We start from the raw sequence: 16,877 nt of genomic DNA, 5'->3' as shown, positions 1-16,877 counted from the left end.
AGGAAGCTGATGCTGGGGAAGAATCCAAAAAGGCTACCGTACCTTTATAAAGAGGGAAAGGTGTCCTGGGCAGGCAAATGGCACCCAAACCTCTGCACTAAGAGGAGTAGCTATCTCCTCCGTGTAATTGAGAGCGGGGAGGCCAAAAGTATTCTAAGTCCGGATCTGCTTTAGGAAAGGGTAAGTTCTAGTTCCCTCGGCCCTCAGGCACTGGCTGAACTGGGATACAAATCGAGTGAGACCCAGAAGCCCAGCCGAAGAAAGGGGTGGTTTAGTCACTACAGAAGACAAGTACCCACACAGGCTTAGACAATTCCCTTCTACGGGAGGGCGAGGGAACGGTGAACGATGAAATAAAGGGGTAAGGTTCTGCGCTCCTGATCCCTTTGCCTATATAAAGATAATCATCCCGTGTTTCCTTCACCCTTAAGGGTCCCCTATTTGTCCCAACCGCCGGCAAACAGAAGATTGAGAGTAGGGAGCGGCCCCCGCACCCTGAGGGCACCACTAGGGGTGGAGAGAGTTAAGGGGGGGCGCGCTAGAGAGGAAAGGAGGGGAGCATGGCGGGCATGAGGCAGTGAGTTAAAGCGGGGAAGGCGGGGGAAACGGGGCGCGAGGGAGGGGAGAAAGAGTAAAAGGAGAAGAAATGAAGGGACACGAGCTGGGGCGCGCGAGGCCGAAGTGAAAGACCGGGGCGCGCGCGCGGAGCGGGGGGAGGGGATGAGGTGAAGGGGGAGCGCGAGGCGGGGGCGCGCGGTGCCGGGGTGGGGGGAGGGGGACGCAAGGCGGGGGCGCGCGGGCGGGCGTCGGCTCGCGGGCGCTTCCCCTCCCCCCGCCCCTCCACCTTTCCCTTCCCCCACCTCCGCCACCACCGCCTCCTCCCAGCCTCCCTCCCTTCCTCGCTCCTCACCGCCCCCGGGCGGGCGGGCGGCCAGGCTGGCCTAGGCCAAAGCTCCTCACCTGGCGGTGGCGGTGTAACTCCCGGCTAGCTCGCCTCTTCAGGCGGCGGCGGCGGCGTCGAAAAAGGAAGAGGCGACGGCACAGTAGGTTCCGGACCCCGCTGACGGGACCGGGGGCGGGGGTGGGGGAGGGGGGCGGGCCGGACCCGGGCGGGCGGGCGGAGCAGACACTGCGGTACAGACGGGGGCAGCGGCGGCGGCGGCGGCTGCACCGGCGGCGGCGGCACCACACAAACAAGGACGCTGATTGGGCAGCTGCCAAGCACCTCGGCTCCGCCTTCCCCACACGCCACGACGCCCATTGGGCGACCTGAGCCGGCCTCCCCGCCCTTCTCTTCTCGGCCGTACCAATAGAAGACGGGCTATCGGGACTACACCCCACCCTTGAAGAGTGAGTGGCTGGAGAAGTGATGATTGGCGTACTTAAGACCCAATCCTAAACGGAGGAGGGGGATGGTCTAGAGGGGGCGCGTTAATGGGTACCTCGGCCAGTCCCAGACACATCCGGGTCTTCAGCAGCCCATTAAGTGTCGGGGGTCAAAAAATCGCTTCAGGCTGCAACTTTACCTTAGAGACGTTTTGGTCCCCAGGCAGCCGCCGTACCCTAGTATCCCCAAACCGGGATTCCCCTTTGGCCTGCTCTCATTCTTCCAATTCTAAAGATGGAGACTGGCGAACGGCGGTGGGGTCTGCGTTGGGTGGTGTTTCATCGCGACAGAATCCAGGAATTTCACGATAGCAGTAGCTTGAGGCGCTCGGGCCTTGCAGTCTGTTTGGGGCGTGGCCTGTCTCCGTCTGCCAAAGGCCTTGAGCTTCCTGGTCTTCATTGTACCCCAGCACGGTCCTGTCGTGACTGAACCACGACTGGGGGAAAAAAGACAGCTAGCCAAGTTACTGAGAAATTACGCCGCGCAGAGCGCTCGCAGCTCCTTCCCTCCGGATCTCTGGTCTGATCAGGTTCACAGTGAGGGAAACAGCCTCCCACTCCCCCGACTACACCTAATCAACTCAGGGCCCAACTCCTGCTAGCCTCCCTACTTCCCCAAAGCAGTTAGGCGCTCCTGAACCCAGCGTTTTCGAACACGTACTATAAGTATTGTTCTTGAGCATGTGAGCATCTTGAGCATCTGAGGGACCAAGTATCAGAGTCAGTGTGTTAAAGGAATGGTAATAGCTAACGTTTGGGGCAGAGACTGAGGCACTGTGTTGTACGTGCATTCTTATTTTTTTAAGAGCTTTCCATGGATTATTTATTCCTTGTGACTCAGTGAGGTAGATACTGTTAGTCCCATTATACAGATGAAGAAAATGAGGTAGAAATCAAATGATTTGCTCAGAGTTACATATAAGTGGCAGAGCTGAAATTTGAAGCCGGTAGAGCCAGAAGAGTTATGAGAGGCTATGCTGCTACTGCTGCTGCTGCTAAGTCGCTTCAGTCGTGTCCGACTCTGTGCGACCCCATAGACGGCAGCCCATCAGGCTCCGCCGTCCCTGGGATTCTCCAGGCAAGAATACTGGAGTGGATTGCCATTTCCTTCTCCAGTGCATGAAAGAGAAAAGTGAAAGTGAAGTCGCTCAGTCGTGTCAGACTCTTAGCGACCCCATGGACTGTAGCCTACCAGGCTCCTCCGTCCATGGGATTTTCCAGGCAAGAGTATTGGAGTGGGGTGCCATTGAGGAGAGGCTATGGAGCTTGCAAAGTTCAGACAGCTAATTAATGACTAAGCAGTGGCTCAAACTCAGAAATAACTGACTCCTGAAGCACTAGGATGTGTTTTTCAAGTCATTTAGAAGTCATGCTGTGCAATGGAAATGAAACTAATGAAGGACATGGCCACAAAAAAGACAGGTAGACCCTGAACAGACACACACAAATATACAAAACCAGGTAAAGCACGTTCTTTTTCATTGTAGTAGTGTCCAGGTAAAGAATATAGTCTCTGGAATCTGACTGCCTGGGTTTGGATCTCTCACCAGTTGTGTGATTTGGGTGCAAGTTACTTAACCTCTATTCTCTATGCCTTAGTTTCCCTATCTTTAAAATGGGAATGATTGATGAGTACCTAGTTCATAGGGTAATTGTGAGGATTATAAAATAGTACATTTTAAATGCTCAGGACAGTGCCAAGGACTTAGTAAATACTCCATAAACATAATAGTAACTATTGTGAGAGTTTCCCTCACTTTTCCAACAATTTCACCCTCTTAGTTCAAAATTCAGCTTTGGTCGGTATTCTATCTGTAGTACCTGCCTTATGCTAACTGCTACTGCTAAGTCGCTTCAGTCGTGTCCGACTCTGTGTGACCCCATAGAGGGCAGCCCACCAGGCTCCGCCGTCCCTGGGATTCTCCAGGCAAGAATACTGGAGTGGGTTGCCATTTCCTTCTCCAGTGCATGAAAGGGAAAAGTGAAAGTGAAGTCGCTCAGTCGTCTCCGACTCTTAGCGACCCCATGGACTGCAGACCACCAGGCTCCTCCATCCATGGGATTTTCCAGGCAAGAGTACTGGAGTGGGGTGCCATTGCATACTACACTACAAAATTATTTCACCACTCCCCCCCCTCATTTTAATACCTTCATTGGCTCGGTTATTTCGCACATGAGGACCTGTTATGTGATTAGACATTCTTCTTTGTGCTGTGCATAGTACAGTAAGTGGGACTAAGTCACTGCCCTCGTGGAAAGTACAGCCCCTTTTCCCTAACCTGCTGCTTTGCCCATTATCAATTCAGTCCTTTCTGTGCTGTCTGAAGGGCCATTCTTCAAGGGCTGCGATGATACACGAGAAACACAGTGGTGGAAGATATAAGACTGAGAAAGATGCTAGTGAGGCCCGAGAAAACACCTTTCAACAAAATTAAAATCAGGCTGTGGTGGGGCAACTTTCAATCTGGAGTGATCAATCTCCAAGAAAGACAAGTAAGCAAGGCGGCTGAGTAGTGGACATGTCCTTTGTCCTATGCAGGCTCTACCTGTTTGTTTTCTTTTTGGAGCTAACGTTTATTGAGAGTGCTTAGCATTTATCTAGATTTCAAAATTAGTCTTTAATCAACCCCTCCCCAATTGGCAGATGAGGAAAAACTGAGGCACAGCAGTTAAATAACTTGGCTGATGGAATAAAATTAACTAGTGCCAGAGATAAAATTTAACTAAAATTTGTCATACTCAAGCCTACACACTCTAAAGTGAGGGAAGAGAAATTGGGAGGAAGGTTATGACCAACCTAGATAGCATATTGAAAAGCAGAGACATTACTTTGCCAACAAAGGTCCGTCTAGTCAAGGCTATGGTTTTTCCAGTAGTCATGTATGGATGTGAGAGCTGGACTATAAAGAAAGCTGAGCGCCAAAGAATTGATGCTTTTGAACTGTGGTGTTGGAGAAGACTCTTGAGAATCCCTTGGACTGCAGGAAGATCCAACCAGTCCATCCTAAAGGAGATCAGTCCTGGGTGTTCATTGGAAGGACTGACGTTGAAGCTGAAACTCCAGTACTTTGGCCACCTCATGCGAAGAGTTGACTCATTAGAAAAGACCCTAATGCTGGGAAGGATTGGGGGCAGGAGGAGAAGGGGATGACAGAGGATGAGATGGCTGGATGGCATCACCGACTCGATGGACTTGGGTTTGGGTAGACTCCGGGAGTTGGTGATGGACAGGGAGGCCTGGGATGCTGCGATTCATGGGGTCGCAAAGAGTCAGACACGACTGAGTGACTGAACTGAACTGAATTTGGACATATCCTTCCCCTCATTCAGTTCCTCAGGCCACAGGACAGAGATGTCAGATGCTATAGTGAGTACTTGGCTGTTGGAATTCCGAGATACCCTTGTGGTTCAAGAATTCTGTAATTCTACCCATCTGACTATAGGCCTCTTGAGGAAGCCCAAAAATGAGAAGCGTAGGCTGGAAGGCACTCTGAATCAGGAAGACTGTATGCTCTAGTAAGGTAGGGACTGAGCCCTAAAATTCTCTCTGTAATTCCAGACAGTTCAGTGCATGGCTGGGCATGCTACACTCACCAGAAACTTATGCTTTCAGGAGGCAGTTGCTCCCTTGCAGGTTGTTAGGGACAATACACGGAAAGTCTGATCCTATGTAGTAAGGTCTAATCAGAACCTGGGGCGATGTGAAGGTTCCCCTCTGAAGAAGTCATCTCCTAGTCTCTGACAAAAACAGATGGCATTTCCTAAGCCCCTCCTCCCTTCCTTTGCAGCTCCTTTAGGACACTGCTCTAGACAGGATGGGAAAGCATCCTCTGGCCTGAAGGTCCCAGAATTCAGAAGTCGTACTGCTGTCTTCATCCACTGATATCCACCCCCAGGAATTTGCACTAGAGTCTCATGTAAGTTATTTCCTCCATTGACACTCCTTCCCCAAGGCATTTTTGTTTTGCTGGTTAATTCCCTTTGGTAATTGATTTTGCAGCTCTGTTAAGAGTTGTTTCCTGTGTTTATTTCATTATATAGGAAAAAAAGGGAGAACTCCAAGTGGGGCCAAAAGGATTAGAAAAGTAGTGCCTGGCTGCCTGATGCCCACATGTAGTGAGCTCCTTAATCCTTGCTCTCGTACTCCTAGTGCTGTCCCCAGGCTGAGACCCTGGCTGGAAGGAGTACTGCCTGCAGTTAGAGCATCTCCCAGGATGTGTGAGAGCGGCCAACACCAGTGACTGGGGAGAGGGTTGTCATCCCTGTGGAGGTACTGGAGAAGTTGGGAGGGGGAATATGGGGGAGAGGAAAGAAGGCAGAGATGAGCTCAGGGCCCCCAGAGAATGGAGCCTTTGTGTGGGGTACGGATGAGGGACAAGGAGGTGATTGTGTGGGAGGGCCGGAAGTACCACACAGACTGGCACCACCATAGCCAGCACCGGATTCACCCCTCTCCTGCTCTGAGAACTCCTTGTGCCCCAAGGGACCAGCACCAGACCTGGTCAGGGAAAGCAGTGTGTGCCCAAAGGCATCAAGGGATGAAAAGGTGGAGAGGAGGATGTGCAGCCAGGAGAAAAATAGCAGTATCCCCCTACCTTTATCCCAGAGAACAGGAGGCAGAAGAAAAAAGACAGAAGCAGCTTTTACTGTATTTACATCCAACAAAACTTCACAAGGAACAATCCTTATTGCACAGTCAGGGCCCTGGGTGTATGAGGCATTCCCCAAGATGGAGTGGACGAGAAGGATTAGGACTAGAGGGGGCACCAATTTTTTGTAAGGGGAGCTTGGGACTCCTCTAACTTCTAACTCCTGACTTTCAAGGAGCTACAAACCAGTGGACCATGGACCCCCATTTCCCTTCTCTCTCTTACTGTCCATAAGAACCTCCTAAGCAAGGGGGCTGTGGCTCCAGAATAAATAACTTAAAATAAAATACAAACACTAAGGTAGAAAGATAGAGAGCCTTGGGCTCCTTCAGCAATTCTAGGGTGGGAAATGACATCCCTCCCTCTCGTTCAGGGCAAAGGCTCAGTAGCTGTGTATCTTTCCAGTTGTTTTTTAAAACAAAAACTTACAAAATGGCCAGGGCAGTGCAGATCTGTGGGTACCCTGGAGGGGAGTTCCTGGTATAGGATCGGGTGGAACAGAGATGTGCCAGCTCCCCCCAGGCCACCTCCAACATCAGCGTGAGCATAGAGGGCAGGCTGGAGATGGGAAATTGTGACTTTTGGTAACAGTGGGTCCCGCTGCCCCCATTCAGAGCCTAGGGCTGGGCATGCTTCCCAGCCTATTCCCAACTCCTCTAGGAAAGAAACAGGGAAGCAGGTTCTCTCTAGAATCCTTCCTCCCTCCCCTCCTCAGCCCAGACTGGAGAAGGAAGCTTAAGGGTCCCTAGCATTCCAGAGGTGCTCCGAAACATTTCCGGCAATCAATGGCCTTTGGGGTAGGCATCTGTGCCCGCCGCTGCCTCAGCTCCTCCTTGCCCATGCTGCTGGCCAGCTTGTTAAAGGCAGATTTGTACTTCTTGTCGAAGGCCACTAGGGAAGAGGGTGGAGGTAGGTCAGTATGTTAGGTCAATCCCCAGCCTCCCACACCTGGCCCTAGATCTAAACCCCTCAGCCCCCTGCCTGCTCCCTCACCTATATCCATGTGGTCCTTGCCCAGAGCAGCCAGTGTCAGGAATAAGATCTCACGGTAGATGCCCCTGGAGTGGAGTCAAAAGGGTATAAGTGAGATAAGGCGGGAGGGAGCCCGCGACAGACCCAGGACCTCTCAGATGGGAACATGATACCTTTGTAGGTGCAGGCCAGTGGGAGGGGGCCCTAGAGTTTCTAGCAGGAGCCCTATAGCCTTGTGCACCTCATTGAGACCAACATGGCGCAGCACCGATTCCAACAATGCCAGGCTAAGGGATGCAGGTACTGGACCTGGCCATACCACCCGCTGTGGGATCTGGCCTGGGTGGAAGAAAAGAAGGTAACCGGGATTATTGAGCCCTCTAAGCATGGGACTTACCCCTTCCCATCCTGGGCCAAATATGAGACTCACTGTGGACCCTCCAGAGCACATAGAGAGGTGGGCAGCTATCGGGGTCAGGGGTCAGGACATCCCACAGCAGCCGCACCTGCACGGATGCCGGATCAGGCATTATCCAAGGAGCTGGGGCCTGAGGGAGCCAAGATAAAGGAGACAGGCTCATGGTGTGGGAGGCAGAGAACGGGAAACGGACAGGTGCTATTCCAAGAGGCAAGAACATTACAGGACACAGCTAAAGAGACGAGAGAAAGGAACTCTCATTTCCCATGGGAATACGAGTTCTCTGAGAGCAAGGACTTTGTTTTGTAATCTGCTACATCCCTAGCCTAAAACTGCCTGGAACCTAAAAAATGCTCAATAAATATTGGTGCAATGAGTAGAGTGATGAATAGATGAACATTAAAGAATTAGTATTTGGGTAACAGGCACTACACTGAGAGGGGGCAATTATGCCATCTTACAGATGAGAAAATTGCACCTCAGAGAAGTGAAGTGAAATGGCCAGGAGTCACCCAGGTACAAGCGACTCCAAAGCTGTGCTCTGTCTACAGCGCCAAGGACACAGAGGACTGAGAAACAGAGCTAGGAGATGAGGAGGCAGGGACTGTGTCAGCGCACTGACCTGGGGGGGTGGGGGGCCATCACAGGAGGCCAGCACCAGGCATGGTAGGATGCTGGGCAGGCGCAGCCGCTGGAAATACCACAGAAGGTTCCAGAAGATGATGGGGTGAGCAGCAGGCAACTCAGGCAATGCCAGCACCTCACTGCCCTCGTTCTCTACCAGTGACTCCAGTTCCTTACGCAGCACGAGGGGGCTGAGATACGCCCATGCCCCACTCTCAACACGCCGGGAGGCACTCTGTCAGGCACAAAAAAGGGAGGGCAGTGGAGGGCATATACCACAGCCCCATCCTCAGAGCCGTGCTTCCCACTGAGCCACAGTGTCCAGCAGCTTCTGGGATGCCCCTTGACCTCTGTACCTGTCTCTCCTCAGCATCACTGGGGCCACCCACAGGGCAACACACACACACAGACACATACACACACAGCTGGGCCCTGGCTCAGCCCTTACCCCCATGTGCCCGTTGCAGAGCTGTGGCTCATCCAGGGCTAGGCAGAGCCTGCGGTCACTCAGCACAGGGCCTGGGCCCCCGGGGACAGGAGCGTCTCTGCTGCCACTGGCACCAGCAGGGGCAGGCTTGGGGCTGGGGGCACTGCAGGGAGATGGCAGGAAGGTCAGCCCTCAGACCTCCACTGCCCTGCCACACCCACAGCCCCTGCCCGGTTTTGGGCACCTGGGTCGGGAATCAAGAGTCTGGACACTGAGCAGGGGCACAAAGGGGCAGGCGCAGAACGGACAGGTAGTGTTGAGGTTGGAGTCGTCAGGTGCCCAGCCAGCCATGATCTCCTCATCATACACCAGGGAATCACAGGCACGGCACAGCGAGCAGCTAGACAGCAGAATCTGCGGGCAAAAGACCCCAGGAAGCAGGCCCCTTTTGGCCTCAGGGCTCAGGAGCCCCTGCTCCTTATCCAGTCCCTAACCTCCACAGCCCAGCCCAGCCTCCTCCCACCTCCCGCCAGCCCCTGCCTCTGACAGGGTGCCTTGGGTGTGGTATATATGTGAGCTCCAGCAGTCTGTGTGGGAGGGGTTATCCTCACTTCCAGGGAAGGTGGCTGGAAGGATCCAGGGGTGTCACTGAGGCGCTCTGAGGAACGGCGAAGGCTCACGCTGCTGAGAGAAGATTCTGAGAGGTCCCACTCACTGCCCAGAGAGGCTGAGCTCTGCCATTATGAGAGAAAGCACAGTCAGCCAACCCCATGCTACTCTTTACACAGGAAGCTGGCTCAGCCACCCTTCAAGGCCCACTTCTGGGCACTGCGGGTTAGCAGCCCCTCCCCAGGCCTCCAAGTGCTGAAGTGCCTGGACCCTGCCCTTAGTGGTTACCTCAGATGCAGTGGATCCAGGGCGCTCCCGGGGGCGCAGAAGGCTGTCCATGGGGCTGCGACGGGCTGATGGAGGCAGGTCAGGGGGCAGCTCAGACGGGGGGACACGAGAGGTGGGAGAGCGGCGGGAAGGAGTGAGTAGCTGTTGGAGGCGGGCGCCCAGCCCTCTTCGGGGGGTGCTGGCCTCATCCTGACGCCCACCAGCCTTGGGCACTCGCCCACTTGGCCCTTCCAGGGTTTCAGTGGACTGGGTGCTCAGGGCTGAGCCTGAGTCCCCTGGGCTGCCTCCAGGTGCCGACTCCTCCCCGGTCAGGCTCAGGTCTGAGAGGCTTCCATCATGCCAGGGTATGGGTGATCCCCGGGGTTCCAGGACCCCCAAGGCCTCTATCACTGCAAGGCAGAAAAGAATCAGGGAAGATGGAGTCCAGGCCCTTCTTGGGGCCTGAGTAAACACAATTCCTGGCTATGCAATCTGGCACCACAGCCCCCACCATGATGACAGTCCGGGCAAGATTCCCCCAGAGCCTACAGTACCTGCCACAAAGCAGCACCCCTCCACCCTGCCTCTAGCCTTGCCCTTTCACTGGCAAGTGGTTAGGGAAGCTGATGGGCCAAGGGGTGGGGTGTGGGATGAGGGCACTCACTGTGGGCCACGCCAGCCTCCACAGTGGGCTGTGCCCCTCGGGCACTACCCAGGCTGCCACTCTTCACCAGGCGCCCCATAGGTGAGGCGGGGTCCTGCAGGCTTCGCCCGGCCCAGGTAGTCTGGCGCTGAAGGGGGCGGGTAGGGGATGGGCGCTCCAAATAGGGCTCTGCAAAAGACAGGGAGAGGGTCGAAAGACAGCCAGCTAGAAACCTAGTCCCCAGCTCCAAAACAGCACTCCTCACTGGGACCTGGGTTTACAAGGCTCCTCCCAGGCAGAACTTCATGTCTTTTGTCGCCAGCCAAGGGTAGTTTATCCATTCTCAGCACACTGAATGTCAGCCACTAGACCAGCCCCAGCTCTCCAGGCTTATCCCCCTGCCCGTGTTGCCAGTCCCTACCCACCTGTCTGCGAGCTGCCTGCCTCTTGGGCTGCTGTCTCCACCTCCTCCTGCTTCTGCCGCCTCTGCTGCTGTTCTCGCAAGGGCTGGCGGAACTGAGCAGCCCCCAGGACCACGTTCCGGAGCTTGGCCCAGCGCAGGCGCCCACCTGGTGTACCAGACGGCCACTTGCTTTCCAGCACAGCCTGCAAGCACAGTGTTCACCCATGAAGACGGCCTGTCTCCATACCCTGGGCCTCAGCTAGATGCTAACTGCCTGACCTGGGGGCCCAGCGACCACCTTTCCCCCCAGACATCCTGCCTATGATTGTCCTGCCAAGGGCTCAGCCAGGAACAAGAGCCCAGAAGAAAGAGCTGGCAGTGGCCACCCTGAGGGGTTCTAGAGGAAGTCAGAAACGGTGGAGACAACCTGTCTGTAGACTGCTGTTTATAAACTGTGGGCTTTGAAGAAATCAGTTCATTTTTTTTGGTCATTAGTTTCCTCATCTAAAAAACAGGAAATAGTTTAGTGTCATAGTGAAGGGCCTGAATTCAGGAAACAATGATATATGCCTGTGTGTGTGTCCTAACTCCCTAACTTAACTGTAGTACCTCGGACAAGTTACTAACCCCCTGCAACCTCATGGCCTCATCTGTAAGATAGGGACAATAATTGTTCCACTTCAAGGGGCTGTGGGAAAGGTAAGATGGTTTTACGTGGACGATGTCTTTGGAGCAGAGCCTGAAATACTGGCTCCCACGATCAGCTATTACTGGGGGGTGGCGGTACTTTCCTAACCTCCTTGCCAGGACTGTTGTGGGTGAGACTCAAAGCAGCCCAGTATGAGAACACCCTCTGCAGGCGCTGAAGCACTAGAGGAGCCTGTGCGTGACAGCGGTTGCAGGACCCTGTTGGACTGTACGGGCCCGATCTCCAAGCGGAGGGGAGAGCCACAGGTGTCGGGGAACAGCATCCTCCCCACACACCCCTGCCACAGGCCGCCATCCCACCCCTCACCCCAAAGGTGGGTACCTTGTTATAGTAGCCGTAGGTGATGGTGTTGGGCACGATGCCCGCCCGCCGCATGTCCAGCATGACCCGCACAGACAGCACGGGCTGCCCATAGTGTGAGCACAGCTGCATCAGCACCCGGTAACACACCTGGGCCAGGAGACACGCAGGATGAAAGTGGACTCGCTCTCAGCCCCAATCCTCAAGTCTCAGTGAACACCCACCTCCAGCCTCCCCAGTTCTCACAGAGCCACCCTCCCTTCCTGCTGACCCTGCCACCCTGCAGTCCCCGCTGCTGCAACCTGAACACGCTCATTAATTCAATGAATGTGACAGAGTATCCGCCCAGCTCCTGGACTTGTGCCCGTGTTCCCCGTCAGCTACAGCCTCCAGGGCTGCACCAGCCCCCGGTACCGGGCTCGGGCACCCACCTCGTCGGGCAGCACCACCTTGCGGCTCTCCATCTGGCGCAGCACCTGGTAGGCCGTCTGCAGTGCCCGCACCCGGGAGGGCGCCGAGCGCACGTAGGCAGGCAGGCACAGGAACCACAGCCCATAGCAGTGGCCCAGCAGGCACCGGGCCCACAGCTCAGGCACAGCTGCTGACTTCTGTGCCATCCGCTGTGCAACCTTCATCTCCTGAAGAGGGCGGGGGACACACCTGGGTGAGTACGATGCCAGGGCAGGTCTTCAAACAGTGTGGGAGAAGCAGCACCCTCCCTGAGAAAGGGTCTGTGTGCTGATGGGGTGGCAGGGACAGTGCCCACACAGCCCTGGATTCCCAAGCACAGATGCTTCGCTTGAGCGTGGGCAGGTGTCCTGGCAGATGCAGCAAGCCCCTGGATTCCCAGAGTCCTCAGAAAATGAAGATGAGGACGATGACAACAGTAACAACAGGGATGGTTCCATGTTCCTTTTTCGTGCCAGACATATCGAAACCTCCCAACAAGTTTATGGGATAAGTACTATTATACCCATGTTACAGATGAAGAAACTGAAGCAGCAGTCCTTGGCCTGAGTCAGATGCCTCTAGGGGGCCCTCCTGCTGGTTACCTGTTTGGTACGGCGAGGGGCAGGACTGCTGGGGGCACTGCGGGATGGGCCTGGCACAGGCAGAGCCCCAGCTTGTTCTTGAGGAGACTCAAACAGCTCAGCCCGTAGCTCGGGGAACCCATCATAACTGGAGGGGCGGAGAGAGGCCATATGGAGAGCAGTTGGCACTAAGTCAGCTGATCGGGCCTCAGAGCAAGAGAGGGGGCGGGAGGCGCTCACCAGTATTGGGGAGTGGGTTCACTGCCCTCTGGTGCTGACGGCTCCTCGGGAGGTGTGATAAACACGGTGAGCTCACTGCCCGACAGCTCCTCCAGCTCCACCAGGGGTGTGGGCTCAGGCTTCTCCTGCTCTGGGTGGACCTGAAGCAGGATGGTAAGAGAGGGGACATCCAGACAGTGGGCACAGAGCAGGGCCAGGGGATCTAGAAGATGGCATCTCCCAGGAAAGCACAGCCACAGGGAAGGAGGTAATGGGCCCAGATTCTGTCAGGGCCCTGGAGATACAGCCAGGGGATGAGTGAGGAACAGGAAGACAGTATGTCTATGAGGCGGTCATGTGTGCTGCACAGGGTATGCGCTATTTAACTCCAGGGGCACCAGCCTCGCCACACGTGAGATATAGTGTTTATATCTGAGGTAACAGAGACAGCCAAGAGGGGGGCAGAGGGCACAAAAAGAAGGGATAATCCCAATACCTTGTCGACACAAGAGTCAAAGAATTCCAGGGCAGCATGCCGAGCAGAGCCAAAGGAGCATTCCTCGATGAACTGGGAGAACATCTGTGTGTGTAGCAGCTGGGAGTACAGCTTGTGGCTGGAGCGTTCTCGGGACTTGAGGAAGCCTGATGGGTGAGAATGGGGCCAAGAGGGTGGTCACTGGGGGCTCTACCACAGCCACCTGCTTCTGAACCCTTTTCTTGGCTCCCCGCCAACTTGGCATCCAAGGCCATAAAGGCCATCCTCTCTGGCCTCTCTGGCCCTGCCCACCAAGCTGACCAGCTCAGCTGCTCCAGCACCACAGTCCCATGGCATCCCTCCCTTTTATCTGTGGGCATCTAGGGCCTCAGACTGGGGAGTCACCAAGAGAAGAGAGTTTTGCCCTGGGCTGGCTCACCACAGGTGTCATTGTGTCCCCACCAAGCCCTGAGCTCCCCAGAGGGCAGTGCCACAGCTGATTCATCTTTGTACCCTTATCCCCTCACCAGGCCCAGAAGAGCACATGGCTTAAAGCTGGTGCCCACAAAAATGCCAGCTGAGTTTAGAAACAAGTAACTGTGATTCCGCATGCCCCCTGACTTCCCCATGGAGCCCAGCCCCTGGTCACCCATCCCATGATACCTTCCCCAAGCAGGGACAGGTTGCCTTTACCTTGCAGAAAGAAGAGGTTGTCGACATCACGAGACCCCTCAGAGGGGGCCTGGGTGAGTGGGCGCAGGAAGTCCCGGTAGCCCTTGAGCAGGCAGGCCATGAAGCGGAGGAAGGCTCCCTGGACCTCACGCTCTAGCCGGGCCCGGCGGCCACACACTGCCTCATAGTCTGTTAGCAGGAATTCCAGGGAGGCCTCCTCCTCGGGGCCAGTATATGCTGGGGACCAGGGCAGCCTGAGCATCAGGGCCAGCACCCATAGGGCTTGCTCAACCCTGCTCTCCACAGAAGTCAGGTTGCAACCCTACACCTGCTGCCCCACCACTGCCAGCTCATAACAGATCTAGTACCAACAGTAACTAAAAGTTACCTTTAGGTAACAGTTTCAAGCCTCCCCAATGGCAAGCTCAACCTCCCTGACATATTCAGGAATATTAGTGTGACATATGCCTTCCTCTAGCTTAAACTGGAACTTGAATTCCTCTCACTTCCACCCAATGAAAGCCTAGTTCTTCTAACCTCCTCAAGTAAGGTCCAGCTCTCCACAGGCCTCCCCAAACTAGAGGTTAAAGGTCAATAATGGTTTCCGGCCTCCCACCCCCACCCAGGCTCCTCACTCTGATCCAGCTGCTGGTACAGGTGTGTCAGTGTGGCCAGCAGAACCTTGTAGGGTCTGCGGGGCAGGGTCCGAGGGGAGAGGGGCTTCTTTTCCTCAGTCCTGTGAGATAAAGAGAAGGAAGAAAGGGTGATGGGGTTTCGCGTTTTCCCTGAGGCTCCTTTTGAGCAGGCGCGCTCCATTCACCAGCCCTCTTCTCCCATCCTCGAAACCCCTGGAAAATACCCAGCCCTCTTACTGGAAGAGCGTGTTGGTATCAAGATCCACACAGATGACATCCACAGGTGGGTCATGCAGATCGAAGTAGCTGGAGTGGATACCCACGATGAAGGGCACGGGGGCACTCAGCACATCTGCCAGCACCAGTGGGCACAGCGGAATGTAGGGGCACTGCCAGTGCAGCGGGAAGATCATCTGAAGCATCAGGGTATAAGGACCAGTGAGCAGGGCAGCAGAAGAGGGGGCACTGACCTTGACCAGTGGTGCTTGTTGTGAGAAGCTGTTGGAGTTGAGCTCCAAAGAAAAGCTCCTGACCGAAGCCATACATTCTGTATGCCATACCCAAGGATAAGACTGAGGAACCCTCCCCAAGAAAGGAAAAGTAAGGAGAATCTAGGTAGGGACTAGGGCATAAGAAAGAACACTCTGGGTAAGGCAGGCTGGGCAGAGTGGCACTCACAGAGACGAGGGCCTCGCAGACGCTGGTGAGCAGATCCGGCCGCAGCGAGTGGACTAGTAGCTTGTGCTCTGTGAGCACAGCGAGCAGCAGCGTGATAGCCAGCTCTGGGCCCAGGGTCTGCAGCAGCTGCAGGAAGCTGGCACCACTGGGGGCAATGCCAAGGTGGGGGAAGAGTCAGCAGGAGGCCCTTCCCTCATCGCTGGGCACAGACACCACCTGGGCCCAGCCTGCACAGCCCTCAACACTGGTGCCCACTTGCCTGGCACCCACCATGCCCCTGGTCACCACAGCCCTACCCCCCAACCTGGGCATATACCTGAGGGGCAGGGGTGAGGATACAGGCTGGCAGAGGAGCAGGTTGTCATAGGGAGACATCTGAGAGGCAGAAGAGCCACGGGTCAGGATGGTGAAGACTAGCCCTTGCCCATTCTCCCCCTCCCACCTAGTCCCAGCCCTCACCTGCACCAGGATGCGGGGTCTCTGTGGGGAAGGGAAGGGAACATTGTGAATGAAGTGGGAGATGTGCCTGGGGGAGAGAGGGACACAGTCAGAGGCAGACTCCAGGCTATCCATTCAGCTGCCTTTGCTCTTTTCCTCCGCCTGTCCCCAGGGTCCGACCTCCTCCCTGAGCTCTACTTTAAGACTGGTGTCAGCCATCGGAGCCTCCATTATGTACAGCATTGGTACACATCAGAAGAAATTCCCTCTGGGCGTGCACAGTGCACAGGCCCTGGCCAGGACTTAGCTAGCAAGTGTAGCCTGGGTTTCAGGCCCCACTCACCCCTTCAGCCAGGGGCACTTCTGCAATGGACCAGCTCTCCAGCCACACACTACAGCCCCGTCCCTGACTCCTCTGCGCCCCCCACCCCACCCCCAGCTCCATTGTACTCTCCTCCATTCCTCCTGGCCTTATAACCCTTCCCAGCATCAGGGAAGCCCCATGCTCACGCTTCCAGGGGCAGACGGTGGGGGCCTGAGACGGAGTAGCGGTAGAGGAAGGTGAGGAAGGCGCGGAAGGCAGGGAAGGCAGGCCAGCGGGACAGCACAGCGATGGCGCGGCGGCTGCGCACAGCCCGGCCCCCCAGTGCCCGGCCCCTCTCCACAGCACTCAGCAGGCCCAGGGCCCGAGCTTGCCGCTCCGACAGCCTGGCCCTTGGGAACGCCTCGTAGAACTGCAAGGCAGCACCGTACACCTGGCAGGGGCAGAGGGGCAGTCAGGTGGGCCCTGCAGAGCCCAGACCCCTGACCACACGCCACACACCCACCTTATCACCAGCTGCACCCGTGAGCACAAAGGTGGAGAAGACGGGCACGGGGTACTTGGTCTGGGCAGGCCAGCACTCGATAGTGGCCCCCATGGGCAGGCAGAAGACGGGAACTGACTCGGGCAGCGGGAACGCCTCATTGTCCTCCTCTGGGTAGCGGCCCAGCAGCTCTGCACCCCCGGCAGAGTGGGGGGTACCCAAAAGGAGTAGGGTCCATCAGACTCCGGGGGAAAGAACCAGGGGATCCCAGAGAAGGGCCGTGTGGCAAAGGGGAAGTGAGTTCTGTGGACACTGAAGGTGCCAGCCAAGAGGCACCAGGGCAGAGGGACACAGAGGATCGAGGGACCAGAGACAGAGGGGCTACTCACCTGCCTCATACACCAGCGTGTTGGCCTTGGCCAGGCCCACCTTGTAGCACAGGTACACTGCTGGTCCCCACTGTCCCAAAAATGGCAAGAGACAAGCAGACACATAGCTAACAAAGGTTTCTGAGGG

General features: G+C 55.8%; 2 protein-coding genes and 1 long non-coding RNA gene across 26 annotated transcripts in view; 1 reads left to right on the top strand and 2 right to left on the bottom strand.

The window, feature by feature from the left end:
- The window catches only part of GATAD2B (GATA zinc finger domain containing 2B), a 74,878-nt gene extending 73,677 nt beyond the window's left edge, over positions 1-1,201 (bottom strand). For all 11 annotated transcript variants that reach the window (XM_081494853.1, XM_081494863.1, XM_081494855.1 and 8 more), the window contains exon 1: positions 961-1,201. The gene's annotated coding sequence lies outside the window, so the exon portion shown is untranslated. The remainder of the gene's footprint in view (positions 1-960) is intronic.
- On the top strand, positions 752-7,802 carry LOC145507665 (uncharacterized). 2 transcript variants are annotated; one of them, XR_014055003.1, is made up of 5 exons: positions 762-1,043; positions 1,215-1,350; positions 3,714-3,879; positions 5,175-5,303; positions 5,428-7,802. It is a non-coding gene; the product is annotated as an uncharacterized LOC145507665 (long non-coding RNA). The 2 variants fall into 2 exon arrangements; XR_014055004.1 differs by lacking the exon at positions 3,714-3,879 and having other exon boundaries at positions 752-1,043.
- The window catches only part of DENND4B (DENN domain containing 4B), a 14,678-nt gene continuing 3,810 nt past the window's right edge, over positions 6,010-16,877 (bottom strand). For 5 of the 13 annotated variants that reach the window (XM_081494831.1, XM_081494836.1, XM_081494832.1 and 2 more), the window contains 25 exons: positions 16,751-16,820; positions 16,383-16,552; positions 16,066-16,310; positions 15,577-15,643; positions 15,434-15,492; positions 15,118-15,262; positions 14,677-14,852; positions 14,440-14,540; positions 13,826-14,041; positions 13,154-13,299; positions 12,679-12,818; positions 12,460-12,586; positions 11,839-12,045; positions 11,429-11,557; positions 10,421-10,601; positions 10,017-10,184; positions 9,374-9,762; positions 9,088-9,210; positions 8,721-8,890; positions 8,498-8,639; positions 8,048-8,284; positions 7,438-7,555; positions 7,181-7,346; positions 7,029-7,093; positions 6,010-6,926 (listed from right to left, as the gene is read on the bottom strand). In XM_081494831.1, coding sequence (XP_081350957.1) covers positions 6,781-6,926; positions 7,029-7,093; positions 7,181-7,346; positions 7,438-7,555; positions 8,048-8,284; positions 8,498-8,639; positions 8,721-8,890; positions 9,088-9,210; positions 9,374-9,762; positions 10,017-10,184; positions 10,421-10,601; positions 11,429-11,557; positions 11,839-12,045; positions 12,460-12,586; positions 12,679-12,818; positions 13,154-13,299; positions 13,826-14,041; positions 14,440-14,540; positions 14,677-14,852; positions 15,118-15,262; positions 15,434-15,492; positions 15,577-15,643; positions 16,066-16,310; positions 16,383-16,552; positions 16,751-16,820 — 3,903 coding nt within the window. In that variant the 3' untranslated portion in view covers positions 6,010-6,780. Of the gene's footprint in view, positions 6,927-7,028; positions 7,094-7,180; positions 7,347-7,437; positions 7,556-8,043; positions 8,285-8,497; positions 8,640-8,720; positions 8,891-9,087; positions 9,211-9,373; positions 9,763-10,016; positions 10,185-10,420; positions 10,602-11,428; positions 11,558-11,838; positions 12,046-12,459; positions 12,587-12,678; positions 12,819-13,153; positions 13,300-13,825; positions 14,042-14,439; positions 14,541-14,676; positions 14,853-15,117; positions 15,263-15,433; positions 15,493-15,576; positions 15,644-16,065; positions 16,311-16,382; positions 16,553-16,750; positions 16,821-16,877 lie in introns of all 13 variants that reach the window. The other 8 variants (XR_014054999.1, XR_014055001.1, XR_014055000.1 and 5 more) reach the window with 3 other exon arrangements.

Source organism: Giraffa tippelskirchi, chromosome 5 (genome assembly GCF_054371585.1).
Source record: "Giraffa tippelskirchi isolate mGirTip1 chromosome 5, T2T-mGirTip1v1.2.pri, whole genome shotgun sequence".
Classification (NCBI taxonomy): Eukaryota; Metazoa; Chordata; class Mammalia; order Artiodactyla; family Giraffidae; genus Giraffa; species Giraffa tippelskirchi.
Note: the sequence above shows the minus strand (reverse complement) of the source record. Positions and strands in the feature narration are given on the sequence as shown.